Raw genomic sequence first — 10572 nt, forward strand, 5'->3', positions numbered from 1 at the left:
TCCATCCATCATCCATCCATCCATCCATCATCCATCATCCATCATCCATCATCCATCATCCATCCATCATCCATCCATCATCCATCCATCATCCATCATTCATCCATCATTCATCCATCATCCATCATCCATCCATCATCCATCCATCATCCATCCATCCTCCATCCATCCTCCATCCATCCTCCATCCATCCATCATCCATCATCCATCCATCATCCATCATTCATCCATCATCCATCATCTATCCATTTCCAATCCATTTCCAATCCATTCCTGCCCATTTGGAAATAAGAATGTTGGGAGAGGACAGGTCTTGCAGAGCTCTGGGTAGGATCCATCATTCACTCCAGTCCAGTCACTGGATGAGTCAGGGGATTTAAAGTTCAACTCCTCAGGCCAAGTGCTGAGTTAGAAATTTGGTTTTTATTACCTTTTGGCTCTTAGCTTGGTATAACAAGCAAAAAACATTGCTTTAAACAGGCAGTTGATGCCTCCGCCAGCTTTTCCTGTCACTGGAATGAAATCGGAATCAGAAGAAAGAAAAGGTGCGGGGTCTTTACCAGGCAGCCATGGTGAGTGCAGCAGGTCAAATGCCCTTGCAAGTCCAGTGTCCTTTCCCAAACACCTTTCTAAGTCCAGTGTTCTTTCCCAAACCCCATTGTAAGTCCAGTTTCTTTATCCAAAAGAGCTGGTGCTGGTTTTAACACGTGTCTAAACTGGTGATATTTTTGACTGTTCTTTGTTGAGGTGCAAAGCAGGTGACATTGCACTGCTCTAAAATCACCGATGCTTGCTGTGGTTATACACACAGGTTGTTTGTCAAAGCTGTAATAAATATCTGTGTGAAATGAGGGGAGTTGAATTAAGTGAGGGACTAAAGACAGGGAGTTATAACCCATCAGGCAGCGCAGAATGTGGTGGGTTGTTTTGTGGCACAGGTGAGGCTTTGCATTGTGAGCAGCTCCCTCAGAGGCACTGAGGAGCGTGGGGGAGTTCTGCTCAGGCAGGGATTTGCACACATTTCTGGCTGCAGACAACACAAGTGCTGTCAGGATTTCATCTTTCCTAGGGCTGTCACTCAGCAAGGGTTTGAACTTGGTCAGACATGCAGTTGTTTAACTCTGCAGGCAGCTCAGTGCTTTCAGCTCTGCAGGGACATCACCCAGCCTGGTTAACCTTAGTTCTTCTGCAGTCTTGCTCCCAGACATTGCTCTCCTGTTAGCTTCCTTTTGAACAAAATTTCTACTTTTCTTGACGTGTTGATCTCTTTAACGGTGAAATTGCCCTCGCTGAGAGCCATTTGCTAACTTTACCTTTTCTGTGTGTTTCTTTCTTGTTTCTCTGTTCTCTTACATGGTTCTGATGGATCACATGGCTGTTGCTGGTGCTGTTTCCTGTGGCCTTCGACCTTGGATGACCATTGGCCTTGTGACCTCAAAATGGTGTCCAACTAACAATTTACAATTAACATCTTTATTTTTTTATTATTATTAACTCATTTTGGGGCATTTTATCTCTTTTTGTTTGTTTTGTTTTTATTTTTTCCTTCTTGGGGGCTGGGGGGGGGGCTTGTTTTGTTTTCCCCTCCTTAGATCATCAAGCCAAGAAGATGAAAACTGCAGAAAAGGGCTTTGGATTAGTGGCCTATGCTGGAGATTCATCAGATGAAGAGGAGGAACACGGTGGCCATAAAAACGCAAGTACTTTTTCACAGGGCTGGAGTTTGGGGTACCAGTACCCATCCTCACAACAGCGAGCTAAACAACAGATGCCGTTCTGGATGGCACCATAAAAACTGCACAAGAGTTTTCATTCATCTGGTTTTTCCCCTCTAGCAATAATGCATGTATATTCCAGAACGAACTTGGCAAAGACACGTTGTTTTTACATTTGCAGAAGCCAATTTTCCCCTTGGAAGGGCTCCATTGTTTTTAAAATGCTCATTTTGGCAGTGTATTTGTCAATTTTACAAAGGAATATTTGGAATAGCATCCTGACGGGGCTAGTCCCTTGTGCAAGGGAGAAGAAGTGCTGTAAAGAGGAACCAGGGAAGCCTCTTGGGCCATTTTTCCAGTTTTTCCCAGATAACTTAAAGGGAAGAGTCAGTGACACTGACTTCACTCTGCGTTTGCATTTTTGAAGTGCTCCTGCTGTCAGCCCCAGTGATCTACTGGTGACTCAGCCTCAATTCTGGACTTTCATCAGAGGGAAGGAACATCCAGGAGTCATGAAAAACTTGAGCATCACAGTTTGAAAACTCTTAGCTTTTACTTCTCCTGTAACTCGGCTTGGTTTTATTTTGAAATGTGATTTTACCAATCCCACAAGTTCTCATTCTAGCCAGATGTTGGCGTGGGGGGGATGCTCAGGTTTTTGGATAGGTTCACCTTGTCCCAGGTGATTTGGGACTGTAGCCCTGGTACTGAGTTGTTTCTGGTCACTCCAGGACTTGCTCCCAACCAGCAGGAATTCCTTTTCCAGAGGCTTACCCCTATCTCTTCCCTCATTCACTGGATTCCACCAGAGCCAGAAGGTTCCACGGTGGTTTCCCAAAGGGCAGCAGTTGGCTCCAGCAGCTCCTGCCTCATGTGCAGAACCTGGGAATGAGTTTTTGGACTGTTGTGTTTGGATTATTATGGACAATGAACTGCACCGGGGGCTGAGTGGGGTGGGCTGGTGCAGACAGAATTCTTGCACGGAGCAGTGACACGGGGACTGCTCCAAGGCACTGGGCAGCTTTTGGGACAGGAGCTGCGGTTTTGAGAAGGGGCTGTGTCGCCGCTGCAGCCGGGACAGGCGGGATGGCTCACCTGTACAAACCTCGGCTTTCCAATGTGTTGTAAATAATTAGAACCATACTTTCATTATAAATAAATGTATAAATATTCTGCTTCCTGCTGCTGCTGCTGCTTTGTGTGAGGTTTGGAGCCGCAGGCCGCGGTAGGAGTGGGGGGATGTGGGGCTGGGGGAGCCCTGGGGCCCGGAGCTGTGGGGAGGTCCCGGGGATGGGGGGGACCCCAAGGGTCGGGGGTGCAGGAGCTGCAGGGCTGGGAGGGGGATTCGGGCTGGAGAGGGGGTCTGGCCTTGGGGAGGGTCCTGGGGCTGGGAGAGGGTTCAGGTGACAGAAACCCCGAGATCCAGGAGGGGAGTCCCGGGGCTGAGGGGGTGCGGGTCCGGGGGTGTGCTCCGGGTGGGAGCGGGGCAGGGCCGTGTCCCCCACAGTGTCCCCTCAGGGTTCCCGCTATGTCCCCGTTATGTCCCCTCAGGGTCCCCCACAGTGTCCCCTTAGGGTTCCCGCTATGTCTCCGTTATGTCCCCTCAGGGTCCCCGCCATGTCCTCATTATGTCCCCTCAGGGTCCCCGCCATGTCCCCCATTGTGTCCCCTCAGGGTCCCCGCCATGTCCCCGTTATGTCCCCTCAGGGTCCCCGCCATGTCCCCATTATGTCCCCTCAGGGTCCCCGCCATGTCCCCGTGTCTCCACCGAGCCGCCGTCGGGCCCCGCCCGCTGCGCTCAGGCCGGGGCGGGCCCGGGCGGGCGCTGTGGCGGAGGAGCCGCCGCCATTTCGGTGTCGCTGGGAGCGGGGCCGCGGCAGCGGCGAGGGGGCGGCGATGGAACCCGGAGCCCGCCCGGGGGGCGGCGGAGCCCCGGGACAGTCCCGCGAGTACAAACTGGTGATGCTGGGCGCGGGAGGCGTCGGCAAGAGCGGTGAGTGCGGGGCTGCGGCCGCCTCCGGCCCCGGGACCCGCCGGCCGCCGCGGGGGCCCGGCCCGGGGAGCGGCGCTGGCAGCTCGGGGGGCTCGGCCCGAGGGGCGCGGCTCGGCAGCGGCCGGGGGGAGCCGCGTTCCCTGAGCAAACCCTTGTCCTGAGCCCCTCCCGAGGTGTCCCGACCCCTCCCCGACCCTCCCGGGGTGTCCCCGCCGGGCTGTCCCGGCCCCTCCCGGGACATCGCGGCTCCTCCCGAGGTGTCCCGGCCCCTCCCGGGGTGTCCCCGCCGGGCTGTCCCGGTCATCGCCTTCCGCCTCCGGCCGCGTCCCTGGAGCTCGTCCCGCCTGAGGGCACGGGCGGAGCATCCCTGGGCCGATGGCAGCCCCGGTGCCTGGGTTTGGTTTTGTGCCGCGGCTGAGGGGTGGCAGTGTGACATGAGGAGTTGGGAGTAGAGCTGCTCACTTGTCGCCTGATTTCTGCTTGCAGCCATGACCATGCAATTCATCAGTCACCGGTTCCCAGAGGACCACGATCCCACCATTGGTGAGGAAAATCTCTTTTCTCTTTGTTCATTCCCTTGGCAGCTCAAGCTGTTACAGCCCACTGCTGTAAAGTGTTCAATTCAAAGATATCTCTAAATCTGGCTGTAGATTGATCTTTGATCACTCATCAAGATGAGCATTCCCAGCAGGTCAGGGAGTGATGCTGCCCCTCTGCCCAGCCCTGGAGGCACCTCTGGAGTGCTGTGTCCAGCTCTGGATCCTCAGCACAGCAGGGACAGGAGCTCCCGGAGGGTCCCTGCCCAGGAAAGGCTGAGGGAGCTGGGGCTGCTCAGCCTGGAGAGGAGCCCCAGCTGAGAGGGGCCTCAGTTCTGGATGTCCCTGGCTGTCCCTGGTTGTCCCTCTCTGTCCCTGGCTGTCCCTGGCTGTCCCTGGATGTCCCTGGGTGTCCCTGGATGTCCCTGGTTGTCCCTGTCCATCCCTGGCTGTCCCTGGATGTCCCTGGCTGTCCCTGGGTGTCCCTCTCTGTCCCTGGATGTCCCTGTGTGTCCCTGGCTGTCCCTGGCTGTCCCTGGGCACAGGAGGGGCAGAGCAGGCCCAGGCTCTGCTCCAGGCCCAGCAGTGGCAGCAGAGCCACGGGCAGGGGCTGAGCCCAGGATCTGCCCTGCACAGGAGGCAGAACTTGTGCCCTGGGCAGTGGCCAGCCCCGAGCAGAGCCCAGAGAGGCTGTGGATCCTCCTCGCTGGGGATATCCCAGACCCACCTGGCCTCAATCCCGTGCCCTGTGCTCTGGGATGGCCCTGCAGGTGATCTGCTGTGGTCCCTTCTGACCTGAACCTCTCTGTGTTTCTGTTTTTTGGGCGTTCTGAGAGTGGGATGTGAATCCTGACTTTCAGCTCTTTGATTGTTTTCCCATCCATCCGTTCAGGGCATGCCCTGTCTCTGTCTGTGTTGGCAGACAGGGATTGAAACTGCTGCTAAGTCATTTTTAGTTGTCTGTTCACAAAATCCAGACTCTCTGCTGTGATCAGCTCTTTGCTGTTCACTTGTCAGGCCAAATTGTTCTCAGTGTTTGAGAAATGGAGAGGGATGAAAATCCTCAACAGCTCACTCTGGTGCTGTAGAACTTTGGCAGCATCTCCAGGAGAAACCTGAACCAGCAGTTACCCAGTGGAAGGAAAAGGGGGGGAAAAAAAAGCCAAATTCTTGATGAGAATGGGTTCTTAAAGTGTGGGAGTGCTTACTGAGAGGGACAGGATATTTGTGTACTTACATATTTGTACAGATTGTTTTCCTATGGTGTTTATAATAAATAATATTTACATGTATAATTACATTTACATATATAATAGATAGCACTTACATATATAATGATTTCCATATTTTATTGGTATGTATTATTATGTCTTCTAAGAAATCAGCAGTTGTTGGTGACCAGTTCAAAAAAAGATCACAGATCTTTTCTGGCTTTGAGAAAAACAAAACATTATTCCTCTGTGTTTCCCACCAAGGTGACCAAAATGAATTTCTGGGCTCAGGAACAGCGCATGATTTTTTCACATAAAATGTGAAATCACACCAGAACAATTAGAAATTTAGCATAATTTAATTGAAACAAAGCTCAGACTGAGGTAGCTCCAGCCAGGGTGGGTGGTTGAGGTGTAGCATTCTGTTTGTGAGCAGATGGCTGATGGGTGTTGTGCTTGTATCCCAATCTTTCTGATGTCCTGGGAATCCACAGAGGATGCCTATAAAATCCGGATACGCATCGATGATGAACCTGCCAACCTGGATATTTTGGACACAGCAGGACAGGTATGTGAGTAATCCCAGCTGAATGGAGAGCACGTGAAGCAGCCTGTAATGATCAGGTGTGGGGGAAAATCCTGCGTAAAGAATCGCTCTCTTCTTCCAAACCAGGGGGTTTGAGCTGTGTCACTCCTCAGGAGCTTCATCTGCCTGACTGGAGCTGTGGCACTGCTTCCCCCCAGTGAACCAGCAGCACCTGTGGGCTGGTAAATCACATCTCAGTGGGGTTTCTGTCTCGAGGGACATCCCAAACAGCTCCTGGCTTGTGGGCTGGGGCTGCTGTTGTTTGCACAGCCAGGTTTGGATCTCAGGTGGCGAGAAAAGCAGGATGTTGTTACATTTGTGGAGCTAAAATGCCACGGTCTGTTTGTAGGCCGAGTTCACAGCCATGAGGGACCAGTACATGAGGGCTGGTGAGGGTTTCATCATCTGCTACTCCATCACTGACCGGCGCAGCTTCCACGAGGTGCGCGAGTTCAAGCAGCTCATTTACCGCGTGCGCCGCACCGATGACACCCCCGTGGTGCTGGTGGGCAACAAGTCCGACCTCACCCAGCTGCGCCAGGTAAAGGCCACGGGGAGCCCTCTCCTGGGAGCTGTTCCTGTTGGAAAATGCAGTGAAACCAGAGGGGTTTGGCCCTTTCTTTGTGTTTTGTCTCTGTGATAAGAGGGTTTCTCACGGGATGTGGTGAAAAGCAGCTGCCTGTAGCTGTCACAGAAATGAAGTCTTCAAGTTCAGCTGGGCTTGGATTTGTTTGTAATTCCTGATTTGCTGGTAGATGGGAGGCTGGACGTGCCCTGGCCATGTGCTGGCACACAGAGCACGCCATGCCCTGGGGCAGCAGGAGCAGGGGGATTCTGCCCCTCTGCCCCACTCAGGTGAGACCCCACCTGCAGAGCTGCCCCAGCCCTGGGCACAGCACAGCAAGGACCTGGAGCTGCTGGAGAGGGTCCAGAGGAGGCATCAGAGGGATGGAGCAGCTCTGCTGGGAGGAAAGGCTGAGGGAGCTCAAAATGTTGAGCCTGGAGAAGAGAAGGCTTTGGGGTGTCCTTCCAGGACCTGAAGGAGCTACAAGGAACACAGGGAGAGACAATTCCCAAGGGATGGAGTGACATGATGAGGGAGAATGGCTTCACACTGGCAGGAGGAGGTTTAGATGAGATATTTGGAAGAAATTCCTCCCTGTGAGGGTGGACAGGCCCTGGCACAGGGTGCTCATAGAATTTGTGTCTGCCCCATCCCTGGAGTGTTCAAGGCCAGGTTGGATGGGGCTTGGAGCAAGAAAGCTTTAGAAAGGTTTTTCCTGGGTCTGGGAAGTAATTTGACAAACACAGCAGCTTTTGACAAGGAGAAGGAAACTTCCTTAACTCACCAAACTACCAGGGCTGAGGACTGCTCGTGTCAGCTTGTAGGCTTAGGTCAAAAAAAGGAATATTCTTTGAAGTTTATTTTTTGTGAATGTCCAGAGAGTCTCTTGCATTGGCAGAGAAGTGATGAGTGAAAGCAGATTTGCAGAGAAACCTTTGGAGCTGGGTGGAAATGACCTGTCCTGGGGCTTGGGGTGCTCAAGTGAGCAAAGCAGGGACAGACAAAGGAATGAACTCCTGGGGTTTGGCCTCCCTGACCAGGGTGTGCACTCATTTTCCAGGTGTCCAAAGAGGAGGGCTCTGCCTTGGCTCGGGAATTCAACTGCCCCTTCTTTGAGACCTCGGCCGCCTTCCGCTACTACATCGACGACGTGTTCCACGCGCTGGTGCGCGAGATCCGCAGGAAGGAGAAGGAGGCTGTCATGGCCATGGAGAAGAAATCCAAGCCCAAAAGCAGCGTCTGGAAAAGACTCAAGTCCCCCTTTCGGAGGAAGAAGGATTCTGTCACTTGAACAGAAAATTTTTCTGCAAAACAGGACAAAAGCTGTGACCTTTTGTAAGCAAAGCAGCTCGGTGACAAGGCTGACAGGATGTGTGACACCCGAGGGACTTTGCGAGGGAGTGCGTAGCTCTGCCAGTTGTTTTTGTTTAGAGACGTGTTGCCTTGATTCTGGGTGTTGAACTTCACACCCAGTGACAGTTGTACTTTGTTTGTTGTCATTTTTTTACTGGACCCAGCACTTGTTGGCCACCAAGGCCGATGGGTTCGTGGCCCTGCACTTTGGAGTGTTTGTCCTTGGTCACAGCGCCCTGGAACTGTGCAGAGCTGGAGCTGGACCTCTCTGAATCCATGTTGTTTGCACAGGAGGATTTTGCTGCTCTCCATAACAACAATCCACAGTGTGAGGGCTTGAACAGGAGTTCACAAAGTGTCCTGGCCTTGGAGGTCACCGAGCAGAGCCAGGCTGGACTTGTGCCCTCATGGAACAGATTTCTTTCCAGGAAAATCGCCGTGGAATGCTTGTGTGCAAGTTCATCCAAGTGATCAGTTCACCAGCAGTGCTGTAGGTGGGATGTAAACAAGGCAGAATCACAGAAATCATTCCCAGATCACCTCTGGGATCATCGAGTCCAACCTGTGACCCAGCACCACCCAGAGCAGAGCACTCAGTGCCACGTGCAGTCCTTGAAACACCTCCAGGGACAGTGACTCCACCACCTCCTGAGCAGCCCCTTCCAAATTCCATCCCCCTTTGTCACGAAGGTTCCTGTGGCAGCTGTGACTTGGCAGCAGTGCAGGAACCTGTGGGATTTTCCTGCTGCAGACAGGACACATGGAGCGTGATGTGCTGGGAAATCACAGCTTGGAGCTCCCTGGCTTGGTGCAAACCCTGGGGAACGGAGCACTGGCTTGTTCAGCCAGGTTTGTGTCATCCTAAGGGCAGCAGTGACTCTGGGGAGTGTGAGTCCCTGGCAGTCATTCCCAGCTATTCTCTGGGAATTGTTTTGCAGAGAAAACGGCTGATGCTGAGCTTCTGTGCCCAGAGCTGGCATTCCCTGATCCTGCTGAGGCTCTCCCTGGAGCAGAGCAGGGAAAGCCAGGCCCAGCAGCTCCTCCCCTCGCTGGCCTCACCTGTGCAGGTGATCCAGGCAGGGCTGGGGCAGTTCCTGATGCTCATAAAGAACAATTCACTTGGGAGGCTGATCCTCCACACATGGATGGACTCCTTGCCCTCCAGCTGACTGATTTTACAGCAGTTTTGTGACCAGGTGCCTGGTGCTCCTCTGGATTTTGCTGTTTAACAACAGGACAAATCTGATTTTACAGCAGTTTTGGGACCAGGTGCCTGGTGCTCCTCTGGATTTTGCTGTTTAACAGGACAAATCTGATTTTACAGCAGTTTTGGGACCTGGTGCCTGGTGCTCCTCTGGATTTTGCTGTTTAACAACAGGACAAATCACATCTGGGGAACTCAGAGCTGGTTAAAAGCAGTTTCTCTGACCCAAGTGCCTGGAACCCTTCAGTGTGAAAGAGCTGATTTCAGTGATCTTCCTGTCAGATCTGTGTGTCAGTCTGTGCTGCACAGGACACAGAAAACCCAGGTGTAAAAAGATTGGTTAAGGAAGTGAGGATAAAATATATATATATATATAAAAATATGTAAAAACCTCCCTATTACCTAAGATAGAACTGGAAATCCTGTGCCTGTTGCTTTGAAGAGTATTTTCCTTGTGGAAGATTTAAACAAATGAGAAGCTGCATTTTACATTTGCTTTGTGATGAGCTGAACATTTAATCTGGTTTCCATTTCTCATCTCCTCCCAGTGCTACTCTGCTCTGGCAGCAATCACAGAATCCCAAGATGGGCTTGGAAAAGGCTGAGAATTGAGATTATTGAGAATTTCAGACTCTTCCACGTTCCTGTGTGAGCAGCCACGTGTGTCCCTTCACTGATTTCTCATTGTTGGATTAAAGCTGTCTAAAACTCAGATAAAATCTCCACCTGGCCAAAGACTGAGGAAGAGGAGGAGGAACGAGCTAAAAAGTGGCTCCAAAGCATTTTTGGGGCTGCTCAGGTGTTTGAGAGCCAGGGCCTGACGGTGATGATGCATTTTCCAGTGTTTTTCCTTAAAATCTCCATCAGCTCTCAGCTGAAGGAGCCTGGCAGAGGTGCTGAACGCTGTACAGGAATATTTCCACCCCAAAAAAACTGAATTCTGTGCCTTACCTGAGTCCTGCAGTGCAGTTTAGGTGTTTACTAAAGCCTGTTGCTTCTAGAACTCGTAGAGCAAAACAGCAGCCAGCACTTTTTGTTTGTTTTCTTTTTTTACACAGTGTTATTCAAAGAGTTTTATTTTTTGTCACATATAAATTTGTACACAGAACATTTGTTTTATTTGACACAATATATATAATTTTTAATACAAACCTTTGCATTGGAGGTGTCAATCTGTGGTGGGGTTGTTCAGCCTGGGAGTGCTGAAGGAGGGAAGTTCATGGTGTGCTTGTAAATTTGGGATATTCTTCCTTTGTGTGGAAAAAATGAGTTGGTTTGTGGCATTTAAGTGGTGAAAAGCCTAAAAATTCTGTGAGTCTGGTGTTAAATTGTTGAAATATGAAGATTTTCCAGCTGTGTTGTTTTTCTCTGCGTGGTTCCAGCCTCTTATGATTCTATAGAACAAACCC

The 10572-nt window shown here is 51.6% G+C and overlaps 2 protein-coding genes across 3 annotated transcripts in view; both read left to right on the plus strand.

Moving 5' to 3' along the window:
* Positions 1–2894, plus strand: part of KHDC4 (KH domain containing 4, pre-mRNA splicing factor) — a 12415-nt gene extending 9521 nt beyond the window's left edge. The window contains 2 exon segments of the mRNA XM_033511623.1: positions 481–572; positions 1593–2894. Coding sequence (XP_033367514.1) covers positions 481–572; positions 1593–1792 — 292 coding nt within the window. The 3' untranslated portion in view covers positions 1793–2894.
* A 623-nt stretch (positions 2895–3517) lies between these two features.
* Positions 3518–10520, plus strand: RIT1 (Ras like without CAAX 1). Of its 2 annotated transcripts, XM_015616301.3 has the most exons (5): positions 3518–3708; positions 4195–4251; positions 5950–6023; positions 6391–6582; positions 7667–10520. In XM_015616301.3, exons 1-5 carry the CDS (start codon positions 3612–3614, stop codon positions 7895–7897), a joined length of 651 nt encoding a protein of 216 aa, XP_015471787.1. In that variant the 5' UTR covers positions 3518–3611; the 3' UTR covers positions 7898–10520. The 2 variants fall into 2 exon arrangements, with proteins under 2 accessions (XP_015471787.1, XP_018861015.1); XM_019005470.2 differs by lacking the exon at positions 3518–3708 and having other exon boundaries at positions 5892–6023.
* The last annotated feature ends 52 nt before the right edge of the window (positions 10521–10572 follow it).

This window comes from Parus major, unplaced genomic scaffold (genome assembly GCF_001522545.3).
Source record: "Parus major isolate Abel unplaced genomic scaffold, Parus_major1.1 Scaffold402, whole genome shotgun sequence".
NCBI classification, from domain to species: domain Eukaryota; kingdom Metazoa; phylum Chordata; class Aves; order Passeriformes; family Paridae; genus Parus; species Parus major.

Excerpts from the sequence above, each read along its gene's own strand:
- RIT1 (XM_015616301.3), top strand. The coding sequence starts at position 3,612 with ATGGAACCCGGAGCCCGCCCGGGGGGCGGCGGAGCCCCGGGACAGTCC. Across the intron at positions 4,252-5,949 it reads GGACCACGATCCCACCATTG|AGGATGCCTATAAAATCCGG; the intron begins GTGAGGAAAATC and ends GGGAATCCACAG. Across the intron at positions 6,024-6,390 it reads TTTTGGACACAGCAGGACAG|GCCGAGTTCACAGCCATGAG; the intron begins GTATGTGAGTAA and ends GTCTGTTTGTAG.